General features: G+C 45.5%; 1 protein-coding gene across 4 annotated transcripts; it reads left to right on the top strand.

Annotated features, from left to right (window-relative positions):
- The first annotated feature begins 8,082 nt into the window (after window positions 1-8,082).
- Window positions 8,083-19,866, top strand: LOC120028960 (hypermethylated in cancer 1 protein-like). Of its 4 annotated transcripts, none has more exons than XM_038974237.1 (2): window positions 8,083-8,253; window positions 16,458-19,866. In XM_038974237.1, exons 1-2 carry the CDS (start codon window positions 8,194-8,196, stop codon window positions 18,690-18,692), a joined length of 2,295 nt encoding a protein of 764 aa, XP_038830165.1. In that variant the 5' UTR covers window positions 8,083-8,193; the 3' UTR covers window positions 18,693-19,866. The 4 variants fall into 4 exon arrangements, with proteins under 4 accessions (XP_038830165.1, XP_038830167.1, XP_038830166.1 ...); XM_038974239.1 differs by having other exon boundaries at window positions 8,102-8,253; window positions 16,474-19,866; XM_038974238.1 differs by lacking the exon at window positions 8,083-8,253 and adding an exon at window positions 10,635-10,813 and having other exon boundaries at window positions 16,474-19,866.
- The last annotated feature ends 1,107 nt before the right edge of the window (window positions 19,867-20,973 follow it).

The following is a 20,973-nucleotide window of genomic DNA, read 5'->3' as shown; positions in this document are numbered from 1 at the left end:
CATTCAGTGCACATGCCCATTGATTGTGTTATGTTTGAGCAGAGGAACAGCCTTAGCCATGGCAAAATGCAGAGAATTTGCAGGAAATTAGCTTTAAAACTGCTGAATTGTTTCTCAGCTCCATGCCAAACTGTAGAATTGGCAAAAATGTGTTTTGCAACAGCAAAATGTTCTCTACGCCGCCAAGATACCTTTCCAGCAAATAGACTGTTAGAGTGAACTCTGGGGAGGTCAAAATAATTTAACTGTCTACCAAATCTATTGATTTTTTAAATGTTGATCACTTCTAATTGCCATTATCATTCACCTGATAAAACAATTACACTGAACAAAAATATAAAAACGCAATATTGCAAAGTGTTGGTCCCATGTTTGAGCTGAAATAAGAAAATATCCCAGAAATGTTCCTGACGCACAAAGCTTATTTCTCTCAAATGTTGTGCACAAATTTGTTTACGTCCCTGTTAGTGAGCATTTCTCCTTTGCCAAGATATGCCACACCTGTCAGGTGAATGGATTATCAAGAAGCTGATTAAACCGCATGATCATTACACAGATGCACCTTGGGCTGGGGACAATAAAGGCCACAGCATTTTTGTCATACAACACATTGTCACAGATGTCCCAAGTTGAGGAAGCATGCAATTGGCATGCTGACTGTAGGAATGTCCACCCGAGCTGTTGCCAGATAAAATTATGTTCATTTCTCTACCATAAGCCGTCGTTTTAGAGAATTTGGCAGTACGTCCAACCGACCTCACAACCGCAAACCACGTGTAACCACGCCAGCCCAGGACCTCCACATCCGGCTTCTTCACCTGCGGGATCGTCTGAGACCAGCCACACGGACAGCTGATTAAACTGTGGGTTTGCACAACCAAAGAATCTCTGCACAAACTGTCAGAAACCATCTCAGGGAAGCTCATCTGCGTGCTCCTCGTCCTCACTAGGGTCTTGACCGTACTGCAGTTTGACGTCGTAACCGACTTCAGTGGGAAAATGCTCACCTTCGATGGCCACTGGTGGCACACTGGAGAAGTGTGCTCTATGAATACTGGTTTCAACTGTACCGGGCAGATAGCAGACTGCGTGTATGGGAATGTTCAGCCACACCATTGCTCTGTATTGAACTCATGGCAGGTTCGTTACAGCGATGCTAGAAAGTAGGCCAAACACATGTAGTCTGACCCATTCTTACACTATCTATTTTCTTATTATCAATCCATCCTCAACATTTTGAACATATCAGACTAGGGCTCATATAGGATCACACCGGCAGTGGCGGTTCTAGCTTGTATGGCTCCCTGGGCGAACCCCCCCCTTCAGTGCGCCCCCGCCCAAAAATAAATAAACATTTAAAAACCTTTCTGAACAAATTTTTATTCTGACATTTGGAACAACTGTTATAATCATAACATTTAAGACTATTAACAAATATATACAAAAATATCAAAAAGAAGTAACAAAGACAAATAGAAACAAATTTGTGTTGATTTGGCATTCGAGCATCAATACATTACCCATCCCTCAACACTGTTGACCAAGAGTCAAGACTAAACCAATTCACCTTGGTGGTGTGCAGACTGGTTTTATATTATTCTTAACGATTTCACACAAACCAGAAAAAAATGCAACAATATGTCTGTGAAACTATATACTCACAGTATTATGAATGAATAATGGTTTATTCGGTAGCATTTCGTAGTGTTACTGATTTTACTAATTGCATTAGTACTATACAAAGTTAGAGGTGCGCTATTTGATAGATTCCCCTGCTCCCCCCTACCTCGGGCATCCAGCAGGGAGACCTGAGGTCAACCTACCCCCCACACCCCCCTCCCTATATCGTACTTCTGAGTGGGAGGCCTGCCTAGTTCACAAACTAGAATCAGGGCGCCCACTCCGACAAGGTTAATTGACCCACAGTCCCACATGGTGACATGATATCATTGACGTGACGTGCAAAAGAGCGATAGAAAACCGATCGCGCAAATGTCACCATTCCTAATGTTTTGGTACAGGCGCCCCGTGCCGCCCTGGGCGGCTGCCCATCTCGCCTATACCTAAATCCACCACTGCACACCAGACACACCTACCTCACACTACCACTCTCCCAATTCAGCCTTCTGATCACAAACCCTGTATTTCCCCTGATTGAATATACCCAAACTTCTCTATCACCCCACGTTCTTTCCTCTATGATATCCCTTGCTCTTGTTCTCCTTTCTCTCCCCCTTAGCCTGGTCCCGACGCCCTGGTTCCTGGCCAAGGCGTGTGTCCCTGGAGGAGCCAGCAAGGAGATGGAGAGAGGGGGCAGCAAGGGGGCGCAGAGACAGGCTCCAAAACCACATCTCTCTCTCCTCTTTCCCTTCACTTTGTAAGGAACTGGCCTGGCACACTCCCCAGCTCTGCCATTAATCAGGGAGTGAGGGGTAGTTCAGCGCGTGTGTGTGTGTGTGTGTGTGTGTGTACATGCTCACATGTGGCTGAATGTGTGTGTTTATGTGTGTGTGTGTGTGTGTGTATGCTGATAGAGAGCTGGATGGAATGGGGGTGATGGTATGGAGACCAGGACCTCCCAACAAAGCTGAAGAGTTCACCCAGCGAGCGAAAGGGAGGGAGGCTGACAGACAAAAAGCATGGTGCACAGATAGTGACTGCCAGTGAGAGACACAGAGGATGAGAGATGATCTAGGGAGGTTTTAGGCACACAGAGAGGTAGAAATGACTGAAATTCTTCAGGTGGAAAAGTGACGGGACTGTCTTATCTCCAGAATGACTCTTCTGCCCAAGACCAACATAAAATTTGAAATATCTTTTGCTTACACTTTGAGAATATTCATGTGTGTGCAGGAGAGTGCAAATCAGGGACAAGACGCAAGTGTGTACGACAGGTATGTACAGACATCATTATACAGGGACAGTTCCCTGAAGGAAAGCAGTTCATACAAAGTCCATGAGACCCCCCGCCTTCCCTTCTCCCCTCCTCCTCCAGTCCATGAGACCCCCCACCTTCCCTTCTCCCCTCCTCCTCCAGTCCATGAGACCCCCCGCCTTCCCTTCTCCCCTCCTCCTCCAGTCCATGAGACCCCCCGCCTTCTCTTCTCCCCTCCTCCTCCAGTCCATGAGACCCCCCGCCTTCCCTTCTCCCCTCCTCCTCCAGTCCATGAGACCCCCCGCCTTCTCTTCTCCCCTCCTCCTCCAGACCATGAGACCCCCCGCCTTTCCTTCTCCCCTCCTCCTCCAGCCCATGAGACCCCCCGCCTTCTCTTCTCCCCTCCTCCTCCAGTCCATGAGACCCCCCGCCTTCCTTTCTCCCCTCCTCCTCCAGTCCATGAGACCCCCCGCCTTCTCTTCTCCCCTCCTCCTCCAGTCCATGAGACCCCCCGCCTTCCCTTCTCCCCTCCTCCTCCAGTCCATGAGACCCCCCGCCTTCTCTTCTCCCCTCCTCCTCCAGTCCATGAGACCCCCCGCCTTCCCTTCTCCCCTCCTCCTCCAGTCCATGAGACCCCCCGCCTTCCCTTCTCCCCTCCTCCTCCAGATCATGAGACCCCCCACCTTCCCTTCTCCCCTCCAGTCCATGAGACCCCCCGCCTTCCCTTCTCCCCTCCTCCTCCAGATCATGAGACCCCCCACCTTCCCTTCTCCCCTCCAGTCCATGAGACCCCCCGCCTTCCCTTCTCCCCTCCTCCTCCAGTCCATGAGACCCCCCGCCTTCCCTTCTCCCCTCCTCCTCCAGATCATGAGACCCCCCACCTTCCTTTCTCCCCTCCAGTCCATGAGACCCCCCGCCTTCCCTTCTCCCCTCCTCCTCCAGTCCATGAGACCCCCCGCCTTCCCTTCTCCCCTCCTCCTCCAGTCCATGAGACCCCCCGCCTTCCCTTCTCCCCTCCTCCTCCAGTCCATGAGACCCCCCGCCTTCCCTTCTCCCCTCCTCCTCCAGTCCATGAGACCCCCCGCCTTCCCTTCTCCCCTCCTCCTCCAGATCATGAGACCCCCCACCTTCCCTTCTCCCCTCCAGTCCATGAGACCCCCCGCCTTCCCTTCTCCCCTCCTCCTCCAGATCATGAGACCCCCCACCTTCCCTTCTCCCCTCCAGTCCATGAGACCCCCCGCCTTCCCTTCTCCCCTCCTCCTCCAGTCCATGAGACCCCCCGCCTTCCCTTCTCCCCTCCTCCTCCAGATCATGAGACCCCCCACCTTCCTTTCTCCCCTCCAGTCCATGAGACCCCCCGCCTTCCCTTCTCCCCTCCTCCTCCAGTCCATGAGACCCCCCGCCTTCCCTTCTCCCCTCCTCCTCCAGTCCATGAGACCCCCCGCCTTCCCTTCTCCCCTCCTCCTCCAGTCCATGAGACCCCCCGCCTTCCCTTCTCCCCTCCTCCTCCAGTCCATGAGACCCCCCGCCTTCCCTTCTCCCCTCCTCCTCCAGTCCATGCCCATCTGCCCTCTCTTCTCCCCTCCTCCAGTCCATGCCCCTCTGCCCTCTCTTCCCTGATTATCCAGGTGGGAGTGAAATGTGAAGAAAAAAAAAACATTTCCAACCTGCTCCCCCTCACCCCCCAATGGGCCTCCCAGAATGCCTGTCTGCTGACATCACTGAGCAGAGACCTGGCAAGCCAATCTCTCCCCTGCTCTGCTCCGCTCTCCCCTTCCCTCTCGCTCTCTCTGCTTCCTGCCCTCATGATGTCACACACCATATGGTTTTCAGAGAGTATCAAGCCGGAAAAGAGATTTAGTCGGTCAAGAGGAGAGAAAAGGAGGGGTGGAGCGGGTGTGTTGTGTGTGTAGGATACAGAAAACAAAGGTTGCTCTTCCCCAATGTGTGCTCTGTGAGTGGAAGGTAAAAGGAGAGAAGAAAAGGGAGAAGGGGTGAGAAGGGAAGGGCTGTGCTGTGCGAGGCTAATGAGGAGAGACCAGGGAGCAGAGACCACTCAGCGGACAGCCATGTGCACCACAGACGCCCAGCAGGCTGGCCTGCTCACTCACACATATTGGGTTTACCAATATACTTCCCCTGCATGATGGTCCACAGGAACCAACAAACTGTAGGTGCTGGGGCAGTCCTGAGGGACAAGACTGGCAGCTGCACACCTCTGGAGCTACCCCAACCAACGCCAACTTGCGTGATAAACGTATCAAACGTATACGTTATGATACATACATTTTCACACATCTGCAGTATGACTTTCAGAGAGACATTTCAATGCCACCAATTTACTCTTACCATAGCCATTTCTCTGACATGTGAATCCCATACTATCCCTGTATTATCATAACTCATCCATGAGTATTTCTAATCTGGAAATTTCTAATTTCTAATCTCATCACAGACTGAGGGTGGATTAGAATAGCGACCAAACACAACAGCTCAGGGAATTCAAATTACATGCCTTGCACACCTATCCACTAAAACTGTCGCAAAGCTGCTCATTACATTTAATTAAAAGATGGGTGTGATTCAATGTTGAGCCTACCGCTCAATCTCTGGTGAAGGGTTGGCTCTGAGGGGGGAGTGCATCTGGTAAGGACCGTGGCCATGTCCGCAGGGAGGGTAGGAGAGAGTGATGAGAGTGAGAGGCGCAGACTGCCCTGAGAAAGAGAAAGTGGGAGAGAGAGACGCTTGGAAGGTTGGAATGGGAGCAGAGTGATGATATGCTCATCTGGTGTAGGGTGGCAGGGCGCTAACCGCTAAGACAGCTGCAGGTGAACCATTCTATCCCACGTCCCTGCCTCTCTGCTCTGTACTGTCTTGACTGCAGCAGGCCACCTGCCAGACAATAATGGAGCAATAATAACTTGATTGGGATGTTATTGGTCACTCTGAGCGCAAATTGAAACGAGGCGCTCTGAGCCTTTGAGGGCTGGGGCCCTCATATCTCCTAACAACTCTCTGAAAAAAAAACACTTTCCCTTTATTATTACTAACTCACGTTGGGTCTACATCAAGTTCAACATCCAAGTTGATTCAACCCTGCTCTAAAAACACACACATATGCAGCCCTGTCATTCGTAAATACACTGATTCTACAAAACATTAGGAACACCTGCTCTTTCCATGACAGACTGACCGGGTGAATCCAGGTGAAAGCTATGATCCCTTATTGATGTTACTTGTTAAATCCACTTCAATCAGTGTAGATGAAGGGGAGGAGACAGGTTGAACAAGGATTTTTAAGCCTTGATACAAGGATTGTGTACGTGTGCCATTCAGAGGGTGAATGGGCAAGAAAAATACATTTGAACAGGGTATGGTAGAAGGTGCCAGGTGCACCGGTTTGAGTATGTCAAGAACTGCAACACTGCTGTTTTTTTCCCATTCAACAGCTTCCTGTATGTTTGAAGAATGGTTCACCACCCAAAGGGCATCCAGCCAACTTGACAACCCTGTGGAACGCTTTTGATACCTTGTAGAGTCCATGCCCCGACAAATTGAGGCTGGTCTGAGGGTTAAAGGGGGAGCAACTCAATATTAGGAAGGTGTTCATCATGTTTTGTCCACTCAGTGTAAGTTTGGAGGTGTGTGATTTAGGTGACAGCAGACCTTTTGGTGCCTGGAGCTTTTTAGCTGCTGCAGCTCACCTTATCTCAATGTCTGGTTCGTAAGTGTGGTTCTGGAGGAAGTGGCTCTCACTCACAGAATATCAATGAATAAAATGGTGTATTCCAAAGTTAAATTATTGTATGAAAATGTATTGAAACTCATAGATCCTTAGATGGCCCATATCCTTGTCTGGTTCCATTCTGCCCACCTCTGTGACCAAGGTTATCAACAGTTCATCATGGGAACCTGGAAGTGAGCGAGACAATACCTCCTCTCCTCCAGGCCGGGTGACTTTGACCACTCTAATGAAACAGCAGCCAGCAGCATCTTGAACTTGGATAATACCAAAAGGAAGACCCTTCGATCAGAAGATTGTCAGCTGCTATTGTGATTGAAATACCACAACACACGTAGGCTGAGACATGAATAGGCTTCTGCCCGGTAAGTGTCCTACTAAATCAACATCTTTTGTCTAAAGAGTAGCAACAAGATAATGATGGTGAAATAATCAGGGAGCCGTCCAGTGGTGTTCATAATAACCTGTAGCAGCTCTTATCATATTGACATGGTGTTGGTCAGACAATGGGAGGATTGGGTGTTGGAGGGAGCAGTCACAATCCACAGCAAGGCTTATGGAATTGTCTATAGGGAACGGTTGAGTCGTTATGATCATTAAAGATAAGACTGATTGAAAGTCACTGATTGACCAAAATAACTAAATTGACTTATCAAATGTCTTATGGAAACCTTGTTGATTTCTGTCATGTAAATAGGTATTTTAAAAAGACACCTGCTACATATTTGGTAGTCATCGCCATGCTAACACCTGTGTAAAACATTGTAAGCAGGTACATTTTCATATCAAATGAGAAGTTCAGACAAATTGGCATTTAATTTCCTGTTCAAAATAACAGATTGTCTAAAATAGAAGAGAAATGTTAATATGAACACAATATTAACCTCAATGTATCGGCTTTCAATAATTCATCAAATTTTGCAAAAAAAAGGTCATGTTTTTGGTACAGTTTAAGATATTTTCCAAATTATGGATTATATAGAGAGTTAAGTATTGTGCCCGTCTTTACCCATGCTTGTGCCATTGAGGGAAAAAATATAACATCAGAAAGTTTTGGAACAAATAGTGACTTTCATCCATACGGTTTTAAGTGCTTTACTGATGGGGGTGATTTATTCTATGAGCCATCCATTACACTGGCATGTCTGGTAATGCAGTGAATCTGACAGAAGAAGTTCACATACAGCTTGGAGTATGGAGAAAATATATACACTGAAATGGCAAAGCAAGTATAATATCGATTTTTCTTAATTCCAAATAGAATATAAGCACAGTGCAAATTAACGGGTTTAGCAGTGAATAACGGTAACTTTACGCACAGAATGCTGCTGCGCACATTACAACCTAGAATGCCAACCATTGGGTGTCGCTGTGGGCGCATCCACCCGGCCATCAGCCCTGGTCTGATCGGACCCAGACCAAATCTGAAGAGGTGTCGATATAGTACTATTGCACGTGAGAAATAAAAGAGCGTGCGGGGCAGAGAGAAAGGGCGAACGGTGATAGAGAGTAGGAGAAAACACGGAAGAGGTTGGTAATAGCACGGAATTTTAGGCGAGTGAGCGTGGAAGTCTGGATGAGGGAATCCCGAGGAGAAGACTTCACAAACGGCCACGACACCAGACATGAGTCCGAGGTGGGTAAATGACAGTTGGGAGAGAGCGCGCGATGGCCTCCTCTACTCTGCGACTTCAGGTGCATTCAGTCAGTGAAGCCAATACGAGCTCTCCTACTTATGTATATATTTATTTACTTTTTGAACAGTTGTCTGTCAGCTGGCAAGTATAGACTTAACATGCCAGCACCTGACGCCTAAATTATATCGCATTTTAAAAGCTTTCAATTATCGTGAGGTTGCTTAGGGGTAAATGTAAAACAAAATCTCCCAAGAATGTCTCTCAATCTAAAGTTACTTATTTTTTTCGAAGGATTCGAGAGAGGAAACGTGCCTTACTAATTCAAAACAACCGTGTTTAATTTAAGATGTTTGTGATAACGGCAAAAGGCCCATTTGCAGTGATAACGGTTTACAATTAGTAGCCAAAGATTGGTATACCTACAGTCAATTGGTAGAAGAAAAATATAACCTTTGACATATGCTCAGCTTCTAAAAGTTTTAGAACTGATGTAAATTAGAAAAGTTGATTGAGAGATGATTTTCAGACTGTCAGCCAACAGTGCAACTAGGCCCATTGCTGTGTATTAAAAATATCAAAGGCTACAATAACTTGTTATTGTACATGATCAAATTTAGAACTGTAACCTGTGTGGAACACTGAAATCACTGTAGGTCTGAAAACAAACAACTGCAGAAAATCCCTAAACAACCCTAACAGCTGTCATGATTCATATATATTTAACAAAATTATGAAAACGCAACATGTAAAGTCTTGGTCCCATGTTTCATCAGCTAAAAACAAAAGATCCCAGAAATTGTCCATATGCACAAAAAGCTTATTTCTCAAATGTTGTGCACAAATTTGTTTAGATTCATGTTAGTGAGCATTTCTCCTTTGCCAAAATAATCCATCCAACTGACAGGTGTGGCATATCAAGAAGCTGATTAAACAGCATGAAGAGTATCTGTCTGTAATAAAGTTATGTTGTGGGGGAAAACTTATCCTGGCCTATACCCTCGCATGGTTGCGCCCTTGCCCAGTCATGTGAAATCCATAGATTAGGGCCTAATTAATTTTTCAATTGACTGATTTCCTTGAATGAAGTTTCACTCAGTACAATCTTTGAAATTGTTGCATTTTTTTGTTCAGTATATTGTAATTATTTTGGGGCTAATTTACAGTACAATGTAGGTACACTTAATCACCTGTTACGGTAGCTTACCCCAAACGTAGAGGTAGGTACCTTTTCCGCTCCAAAATAGGCCCACGTTTTACGCATGAAAACAAATAAGGCCAATGACTGCACTACTAGGCTACTATATAGTATATGGTTGCAGGATTACCTTATATTTATATTTGATGGATAAATATCAGGGGACAGAGTTCTGCTCTTCCCTGCCCACCTCTGTCAGTGCTCCGAGTGTCGCAGGATATGGGCCGTGGCAGTCTACTGTAAGCTCTTGTCTGCTTGTCTTTACCTGAGCAGGTGAGACTCATTAGACATTATGCTACAATCAGTAGACACCAAACTCTAACGATGAAGTGACTCTAAGTTAGCCAATGGGGGTTGGACTGTAGAATGTCACATCCGTATAGGCTATTAATGGTTTACCCACTAGGATTAGTACACAATATCAATAGCACATTTTAAACTATCCAGTGGAGGCTGCTGGGGGGAGGAGGGCTCATAATAATGACTGGAATGGAGTCAATGGAATGGCATTAAACACATAAAAGACGTGGTTTCCATATGGTTGATACCACTCAATTGACTTCATTTCAGCCATTATTATGAGCCGTCCTCCCCTCAGCATCCTCCACTGAGACATCATAGGATGAACCTTATCAGTAGGTTTAATTGAAATATCCATGATCTAAAAGGGCGTGTGTTAAAGATCAGTTTCAGTCAAATGGTATATGAGTAAACCAGCCATCATCTATCGGTGTGTAGGCTATTTCCCCATGGTCTATTGTTGACAATAAGCATTTTTTTACAGGTCTCATATGTCTCCAAACTTCAGTTCAGTGCGAAACTGCTGTGGGATATACAATAAAGGCCTGTCTCTTTAAGACGAAGTCGCGATGTGTTGTGAAGTTCAAGTTGGGGTCAGTTGAATGAAGTTCCTGCCCTCGATTTTAACGTTGAGTTTTATTATAGACTGACATCACACGGGGTGCTAAAACACTTACGGCCCATAGAGGCTCCATTATTGCGCGTTATAGCCTCGACACAAAAAATAGGCAAGGAAATTACTAAAATAAAACAGGAGGAAACTGATGCTGGACTAAGCACGTATTTTTTTGAAGGAGGGGGTGAGAAAGAGAGGGGAGGGGCAGATAGAGCGAGGGAAGGAGGACAGACAGAGAGAGAGAGAGGGAGGGAGGGAGGACGGAGAGAGTAACAAGAAATTCATAGCAATTAATAATAAAAAGTTTTGGCAGTCGTGCTTGGAAAACTGGCATGGTTTTTGGAGGCTGGCAGTTCAAAGTTGAAACGTCAGAAATTACTCCAAAAGACTGCTGAGATGATCATTAAGGGAGACTTAGATCGGATGGCAGAAGAGATCGGGCATCCAGGTAACGTTTCAATACCAGCTTTTTAAAGACCACTACAGTTACAGAACAGGCAAAATTATTGAGACCAAATATTGACAATATTTCACTTTTTAGCGATTTTAATGTGAACATAGGGGGTTTATCGCGGGTTCAGTGTTTGGTTAGTGTTTGTGTATTTTGAATGCAAATGAGGAACTTTTAAAATCATGGTCATGTTTTCCTAATTTTGTGATGGAACCCATTAGTTAATAGATTTTTATTTGTAACAAGACATGGTTGCTTATGTGAGCAGTCTTTTGTTTGATTCAAACATTCTCAGCTCCAACAAACTACGAATAGCCTACACAATTGATTCTTGTTAAATGGATCACTGGACTAAATTCTATATAAACTATAACAAGGTAAGATTTATATTGGATTATTTGCTGTTAAGTAGGCCTAACCTATATGTCACCTATTGTCATCAGATGGTTGTGTAGGTATCTATCTTTATACAGAAAACAGTGTAGTTCAGTCTCTGGGTGTTCAGCATGATGCCTCATCCTCAGTCACTCAGTGGTAGTAAATTGATGCAGTGGGTCTCGGTGCAGCGTTCACCCCCCCCCCCCTCCACCACAGTGCAGCTATAGGTCACAGCTCGCCTAGCATCGGACTAATGAAGGGTTCATGGTGCTTCACATGGAGTTGATTCGATTTTAGCCAGAGCGATGACGGCTTTATCTGTTCCTGTTCTGTTCCTCTCCCAACCCCTCTGCACTTTGCTATGTCAACATTTAAGTGATGTCGTTTATCAAAACATCAATCATCAATCACAAAAATATTGACAACACATTACGCACGTATAGGCCTATGTCATAGGCTATCACTAATTTACAGTTATTTCAATGAAATGTAGGGCTGCTTGAATTTCCGTTTGTACAATATTTGCGGAGATTATTTAGTGTAGACTCATGGTTATCAGACTGAGATAACGACGGGTGATGCACTATAGAAGTCAGGGATGGTTTTATGCGCGTTGAAGTCTCGTGATTTGTCTAATGCGAGGACAAGATTACAGAAATAGGGATTGAGAAAGCGAGATTTAAGATACCTAAATCATGTATATCATGTCGTGTTGTTGTTGTATCCTATCTTTAAAGAAAATAGGCCTGAATAACAAATTACTTCTCAAATGGTCAATTTCTTGATAAACGATGTATTTAATAAGACATTTTGTAAAAATCTATAGTCTAATGGACGCATTGAGTAGGAATATAATTACATTTTCTGAAGAAGTTGACAGGACTCAGAAGTAGGCGAGTCTATTTTGTTAAAAGGGCAACTTTGAGTTTCTAGGCCTACTTCCCATCTCGGTGTGTATTCAATCAAATCTAATGATTTAATTAAGACATGGTTGCACAAAACTAGACTTATCTTTTACAACTTTACAAACTTTACTGTAGGCAAAATACCTTTTAAAAAAGGAGGCACATTTTTAAAAATAAGTTTTGTTGGCCTATCTCATGCAAGTTAGTGGTGACAAGGAAACTGACAGCCAGAACATATTTTAAAACAAATAAAAAATGTAAAACCTATAGCCTTTGAGTTATTTTTAGGAGGCCCCTTTTATAAAGGAGCTCGTGTGCACTTGTCTCCCGTCGGGATTATGAATGGAAGTCTGGGGCCTCTTTTCTAGAGAGATGAGGCGCGCAGATCGCGAGTTTCAGCATTTGAAATGTCCCTGATAAGGAAGTCAACGACATAGCGAATCAAAATCATAACAAAGGTAAAGGCAAGGTTGCGTTGATAAGGTGACAGCCTCGTTTTGACGGCTGTCTAAAACTCTACTCACTTCTCTAGCCTTCTGACTATAGAGGAAGTGTAAAAAGCAAATGTCTCTGGACTTATCTAAAATCAAACCTTATGGATATAATTCGAGACGTCTCCCTGCACTGCTTAGGCTAAGCGCAGGACACCCACTCCTTAGGCTACTTTTAAAGCCTCAATTGTAGTTGTCATTAAATAAGGTGTCATGCTCTACTGCGTTTATATATCCCATTCACAAAAATATCGTGCCACGTAAGGCTATAGAGCTCAGTGTCTCACTGTTTTTTCCTTGTGGTTTAACAGGGTGCATGTTATGCCCCTAAACAACATGTGAACAGCAATGATAGATAGTATTTCACAGCATGAAAACAAACAGTTTAACTATTTCTCCAAATATTCATTGTTAGTCGAAACCTCTAAATACATTCATTTAGAATAGACTAAATAAAGCATAAATAAAACAAAATTAACATTTCATTTGCTATCAATAAGTATGTATGTTTTCTTTGCAACGTTCATGAATTATTAAGTGCCTTAAATAGACCATTCTCAAACGAAAAAATACTACACTGATTAACATGTAAACCTACATGCATACAAAGTCGTTCTCTGAAAATCAGGCAGAATGTGTGGATGGGAAGTGTGGAGGGTGTTCTTAACCCAGAGCAGAACCCCTCAGCCTCAACTCAGCCTCAACCCCAAACCAGAGCAGGGACAACGCAGACACAACACAGGTATCATGGATACCAAACTGTCCCAAAGATGACTCAAGGTTCTCAAAGAAGTCACCCTTATACCAAATATAGCATTCACCTATAACCACTCGGGAACAAATCGTGGTACAGGAAAACATTCAGAATGTGCATGACAGACACAAGAACCTTCAGGGCCCATAGAGGTTATTGAGAAATTATTATCAACAGACACTTACTGAAGGTGAATCACATTCCAAAATATCACTTATTGTGATGATAAATGTTTCACATTATTGTAAAACATGTTTACTAATTGAGAATAAACCATCTATAAGAGAGAGAGAGAGAGAGAGAGAGAGAGCGATGAAAAGTAAAGTAGGTTCGTCCTATTTTGTGCACGTGAATGATATTTGAATTGTGAACATAACCTTCCACTGAGATGCGTTTTAAGACGTTTGATTGGTTTAGTGGATTAGAGAGCTGTCTTTGATAGGCCGACAAGGGGATACAGTAACTGTTAATGCATGATGCTCAGACAAGGTTTTTAATAGGCCTACATTATTTATTTTGGTCACTACTTTCTTATCTTTCACTCGACGTCTTGAGAGAAAAAACAATGTGCATATTCTACAAATTCTACAGATATGACAGACAGTTCAGTTCATTCGTTCATTCTAACTGGATGGTCATGCTAATAATTTGAATTCGTTTTTTTTCACTGAACGCGTTAAATGTGTTAATATTATTTTTGCAATTCATATAACCAAACGATGGTAAAAATGACAAACCCGCCTTTACGCATAGGCTACAAGCGCTCGTGTGTGTGTGCACGTGCGTGTTCCTGTGTATACTTGTGTGACATGATAACGATTTCATAAAACATCCGAATATGATAGCATCAAACAAACGGAAACGAACCCAAGCAAAGTATAGCATCATTGTGCCATACATGCAAGCCCACTCTCTTGCTGCTCGTTAGACAGATGAGATGCGCATGTAAATGTGCCAGTTTTTCCAGAATCTAAAAAATAAAATCATAACTTATAAATATGCCTGCTATATTTTTTCCTCTACCATTGAAACATTTAAGTAAAACCCTCTTTATAATTGAAGGCTGGCATCCCATAAGGGGGTGGCATGTTTGTCGACGCGCGTAAAGGGGACAGTGTAGCATAGATCTCTGTTTCAGGCCGCCTTTTTATTCTCTCAGGCCGTGTATAGCGTGTTGTGACAGAACAAACGTGTATGGTGCACTCCCATTCACCCTGGGGAAACATCCGCGCCTGTCCAAACCTCATGCGTAAAAGCCTATGAGGGCTGCGCCTTGCGCACAACGCACCAATCGAGTAGGACAGTGCCTAGATATATAACTGAAATCCTTCGCGATGTTAATGTGTAACTTACCCATCGCTTTGAATATCAGTTCTCATCTGAGGCATATTTAATTTCTTTTTTTGTATTTGCTCCTCATATCGTGGAATTTCTAGTAAAATACGACCTGGGAGAAATGAAAGACAGCAGCGTTTAAGAGAGCAGCAGTGGAAACCTGTAAATGGTTAGGTTATGATTATTATTACACCAAAATGACACAATTTTTAAAATTGCTATGTTCCTTTTGGGTAATTCTAAACATATCGACTCAACTACACCGCAAACTCATTAAGACTGAAGTGTGTCTTTAAATAATAGGAATGGAAGGCTATGAGACAGCCAGGGTATACAACCCTGTATAAGAACCACATACACTGCTTTTCTTTAGATGGATCCCTTGGTATGTTTATGTGTGGTGTGCAGTGGGCTTGCAGGGCCTCCATGTGTGCAGAATAGTGTCTTAAGGAGGCCTCAGTCGGTAATTAAATGTCCACTTTCAATCTCATGCATCAGTCCCTCTGACTGGGGGCTTATAGTCAATGAAATAAAATAAGAGAATGAACTTATGTCAGGAAGACCACGGTCGGACATATTTATTCAGTTGCTTGTTTCCCATCAGCGAGACCAAGCCCTTAGGGACAGTTCCTGTCTCATCAGTAAAGTATCCTCAGACTCCAATGTTTGAACAATACATCCTGCTAAATTTGTTCAGTTAATAATGTTTACTTAAGCCTTAGTACAACAATACACAACTGTGTGTGTGTGTGTGTGTGTGTGTGTGTGTGTGTGTGTGTGTGTGTGTGTGTGTGTGTGTGTGTGTGTGTGTGTGTGTGTGTGTGTGTGTGTGTGTGTGTGTGTGTGTGAAGCATTTGTGTGCATTAGAATTCCAGAGTTAATCTCAAGTTAAAGCATTGGAGCTTCTCATTTTGTCTTGATTTACATCCTGTGTGATCAGAGTTCCTTATATGACTGGGCCGAATGGGAGCTCAAAGACACATCTTTTTTTGGACTCGTCTTCTGCCTCCACAGGTTTACAGTATACCTGCTCTTCATCATACTTGCAAAATGTTCACTCTCCGCTTTGTTTAAAACACTGCACACACCACCACTGGAATATTTTTTATGGAAGCCGGCAACACGAAAACATATCCATATCTGTATCTTTCTCTCTCTCAGCATTTCAGTTTAGGAAGTGAATGTGTACACTTCAGTTTCTGATAATGACAAAACCATGTCAACTGCTGCTCACTTACAGCAATAGCTCAATTTTATAGAGTAACTCCTATGTGTGCTGCCTTTACTGTAAATCTGGAGCCTATCTGTTCATTTTTCCTTACATGGAATCAATATGATTCATCAAAACCAAGTTAAGTAATGGGATACAGTGGCAGAGTTCAGCTAATAGCAGGGTTGGGGTCAATTCCAATTGAAGCGGTCAAATTTGGAAGTGATTTTAATTTTAAAATTCAAAAATGTATTAAAAAAATTAATAGTTTATGCTCCTCAGTTTATTGGGAAGTTATTGAAAATGGATCCAGTTTTTTTCAAATTTCAAATTGTTATTTAAGTTTCGAATTGAAGATGTAGATTTTAGTTCACTTTATTTATTTATTATATACGGATGCCAAATCAGACCCTTGTCAGCACTGTGCTTCGTTTTTAAATGTCTCACTTAAATAGATAAAAAGAAGATTGGGGAATGTGCCACAATATCATGCAAGCATATTAGAAAATATAGAAACATGAGGAACTATATACAGTAGATATTGACTGGCACTGCATGACGTTTACAGATATCTGCTGTTTTAGGTGGCGGTCTGACGACGATGCTCCATGCCATGGAAGTCCCAAGTCATGCTAGACACCTCCTCCTGCAACTCAACACCCAGCGCACCAAGGGCTTCCTGTGTGATGTCATCATCGTGGTGCAGAACGCGTTGTTCCGAGCCCATAAGAATATTCTGGCCGCCAGCAGTCTCTACCTGAAGTCCCTGGTCGTCCATGACAACCTCATCAACCTAGACCACGAGATGGTGAGTCCCGGAGTGTTCCGGGTCATTCTAGACTACATCTACACGGGCCGTCTGACGGAGGGAGACCACAGCTCCCCAACAGAGCCCAACCTGGGGGCCGTGCTGGCTGCAGCTAGCTATCTGCAGCTGCTGGACTTAGTGGCGTTGTGTAAGAAGAAGATGAGGAGAAATGGGAAGTACCCTCTCCGCCCCACTCCTGCCTTTCTGCCCTATGGGAAGATGGGCCCCAATAGTTTGGGTTTAGGGGGAGGGAGCAGGTATCGGGTGTCCACCCCTGTTATTCAGTCCTGCTACCCAGGGGGAGTTGTGAACACCCACACGCCCCGCGCCCCACCACTAGAGGAGCTGCCGCCCCACCCCCATGCCACCCATGCAGGGGAGTTGTATGCCCCCACCTCCTCTCAGGGCCCTCAGGTGTTCCCCTCCACACCCTCAGCCCTGCCTGCCCAGCCCAGCCTTCGCCCAGCCCACTCTGACAGAAACTGCTCCCCCATCTATGGCCTGGACCTCTCCAAGAAGAGCCCTAACTCCCAGTCCCAGAACACTCCCTCCCACCCACACCTGGCCCATGCCCTGCCCCACCACGATGAGGAGCGGGAGGGGGGGCTGAGCGGCCGCACCAGCCCAATGCTGGGGAACAATGGCGGGGCCTACCCCACAGAGAAGATGGAGACGGCTGATCAGGCTGGGTCTCTCCCACCTCACTCTTACCCCCACCTTAATAAGCCCCTGGGGCCCCACCTGCCCCACCTCCACTGCTCCAGCTCCCAAGGTCCAGACCACTACCCCTGCCCCCTCAGCCCCGACACCCCGACAGAGGCTGGAGAGCCCAGCAGGGAGGTGGGCAACATCTACCGCTGGGTGAAGCATGAGCCACTGTCATACACAGCTGAGGATGAAGAGGATGACGAGGATGAGGAGGAACGGGGTGGAAACGGAGACCAAAACCACCAGCATCACAACCACCATCACAAAGCAGGGGAGGAGAGCGATGATCGCTACCGTAGGGTAGGCTGTGATGGGGAGGATGAGAAGAGTGGCTCAGGCAGTGAGGGGACAGGCAGTAGTGAGGGTCGACCATCACCCACAGGGGTCATGGGGAGGTTCCACCTACCCTACGAGCCTGAGAGCTTTGGGGACAACCTGTACGTGTGCATACCCTGTGACAAGGGCTTCCCCAGCTCTGAGCAGCTCAACGCCCACGTGGAGACCCACACAGAGGAGGAGCTGTACTCTGGAGGGGAGATGGGCAGCAGCAACCCCAAAAACAACAGTAGCAACAGCAACTGTAACGGCAGCCTGAACAGCCTGGAGGGGAAGTCCAGCCAGAGCCTGAAGCCTGGGGTCCTGGGGGAGATCATCAGACCCTATCGCTGTAACTCCTGTGAGAAGTCCTACAAGGACCCAGCCACGCTGCGCCAGCACGAGAAGACCCACTGGCTGACAAGGCCCTACCCCTGCAGCATCTGTGGCAAGAAGTTCACCCAGCGCGGCACCATGACCCGCCACATGCGCAGCCACCTGGGACTCAAGCCCTTTGCATGCGACCACTGCGGCATGCGCTTCACCCGCCAGTACCGCCTCACAGAGCACATGCGCATCCACTCCGGGGAGAAGCCCTACGAGTGTCAGGTGTGCGGGGGGAAGTTCGCCCAGCAGCGCAACCTCATCAGCCACATGAAGATGCACAGCAGTGGGGGGGCCGGAGGGGCTCTGACAGCCGACGGCAAGCTGAAGCTGGACTTTGCGGAAGGGATCTACCCCCTGAGTAAATACGCAGCAGAGCACCTGGGGCTGAAGCAGGAGAAGGCCTCAGAGCTGCTGGCAGAGCATGCCATGGAGAGCCTGTTCCCGCTGTCCAAACTGGCAGCAGAACACCTGCGCCTCAACCACCATGACAAGATGGATGTCCTGGGGGTCCCGGCCCTGCCCCCTCCCCCAGGGTCCCTCTCTGACTCCCACTCCCGTATCATTGACCGCTACTCCCCCAGCTAAGACCCTCTGACCAGTCACCCCCAGCAAGGCCTTGGCTTCCACACAATCCTGTGGGCACACAACTTAACTTACAGTATTCTAACGTCATTCACCTCAACTCCATCAGTATCTGCACCTCAGACTAAGGCCAATACCTGGCCTAAAGAATGCACACACACTGTGTAGACTCCTATAAGTGCCTTTCTTTCCAAAGTTTGCATTATATGCATTTCAAAGACCTTCCTAAAATGAGAAATGTGCTATTTCTATTATATTTTGACCAAGGAATACCCACTCAAAACAGTGTAGTGTTTATGTATACGCAAACCACCGAGCCAAAAACAAATTGAGAACCAAAAATCAATTTTTCTTAGTTTTTTGTACATAATGAAAAGCCAAAGAAACTGTTGCCAGAAAGTGTTGTAATATGACCTGTGTACTAAATGTACTTTTGTACTACTACTACTATTGTAATTGTACATAAAATGGGAAAAAAGCACATATGGACAAGATTCAGGGCTCCTGTCCAGAACTGAAAGGACTGTTGGACAAAAGAAAAAGCCAAAGCTTTGGGATTTGCAATTGATTGGACCACTTTCTTAATTTTGTTTTTTGGGGTACTGGATTTTCTCTCTATCTCCTGATCCAGTTTTACTCCATGCTCCAGCTGTTCTAGTCACGAGGGAGGGACTAACTGAAAACAGCATTCGCTCCACCATTTAGGTAAAGTTATCTGTGCTTTGTTTTTCTTTGTTTTTCTTTTGCTTTGTTGTTACGTACTCTCTGATCATGATGTTGTGTACAGAGAGACCGATATTAAGTGACAGTAATAGTAGCTTAATGACTTGTACACTCAGTGCCATAACCCTTTGAACCCATAACCTCTCTTTATTGGTATTTTTCAAATCATTTTTTGACTTGCATCCAAGTGCCTTCAAACTGTTATTGAAAAGTAGCGAGTAGCACAACCCTGTGATCTCACAACTGGGACGCATCATTGTGCATACCCAACTGATGACACGCCAATCCTTCTCCATGGCTTTAACATCCAGTGATGTGGAGTGTAGACTAAGCATGGGTGTTGCCTGTGACGTTGTGTAATATACTGAACAAAGATATAAACGCAACATGCACCAATTTCAAAGATTTTACTGAGTTACAGTTCATACAAGGAAATCAGTCAATTGAAATAAATTCATTAGGCCTTAATCTATGGATTTCACATGACTGGGCAGGGGTGCAGCCATGGGTGGTTCTTGGAGGGCATAGGCCCACCCACTGGGGAGCCAGGCCCAGCCAATCAGAATGAGTTTTTCCCCACAAAAGGGCATACCCCCTCAGATGATCCCGCAGGTGAAGAAGCCGGATGTTGAGGTCCTGGGCTGGTGTGGTTATACGTGGTCTGAGGTTGTAAGGCCGGTTGGACGTACTGCCAAATTCTCTAAAACAACATTGGAGGCAGTTTGGTAGAGGAATTAACATTAAATTCTCTGGCAGCTATGTTAGACATTCCTGCAGTCAGCCTGCCAATTGCACGCTCCCTCAAAACTTGAGACATCTGTGGCTTTGTGTTGTGTGACAAAACTACACATTTTGAAGTGGCCTTTTATTGTCCCCAGCACAAGGTGCACCTGTGTAATGATCATGCTGTTTAATCAGCTTCTTGATATGCCACCTGTCAGCTGGATGGATTATCTTGTCAAACTAACAGGGATGTAAATACATTTGTGCACAACATTTGAGAGAAATTAACTTTTTGTGCGTATGGAAAATATCTAGGATTTCTATTTCAGCTCATGAAACATGGGACCAACACTTTACATTTTGCGTTTCTATTTTTGTTCAGTGAATTTACAATGGTGGGTACAGCTATACAACTCACCAGAGGAGAGCACAGAGAGGCCATCCAAGTCAGTGCTGAGAGGCTTGAGCCAATTACCCCTAATCAGTCTCTATCAATAGCAGCAATTCCCTCTAATACAGATGATTCATCAGCACTGACAATTGTCCCATTCTGAGCATAAATAGTACTAATCACTTTGAATCCTTTTGACCCATAGTAGTCTCAACTCTGACAGAGGACCGTGCTATCATTGACAGGCCAACGTGACTGCTCCGCTGCTGCCTTAATACACACACAGGGACTGGGAGCTGCTAATGTGACGGCGTTGTGAACATGAGAGCTGGGCGCTAGCTGCCTCTGACAGTGCTCTGCTCGTGGTGCGGCGGCAGGCCGGGCCGTCGGTGTGGGTGAACAGCACAGCACACCCCAGCTGCTGGCCTCCCAGTCTTCCAGTAATCC

The sequence above is a fragment of the Salvelinus namaycush genome, chromosome 34, assembly GCF_016432855.1.
Source record: "Salvelinus namaycush isolate Seneca chromosome 34, SaNama_1.0, whole genome shotgun sequence".
Lineage (NCBI taxonomy): Eukaryota > Metazoa > Chordata > Actinopteri > Salmoniformes > Salmonidae > Salvelinus > Salvelinus namaycush.
This window is presented reverse-complemented; position numbering and strand designations above follow the sequence as displayed.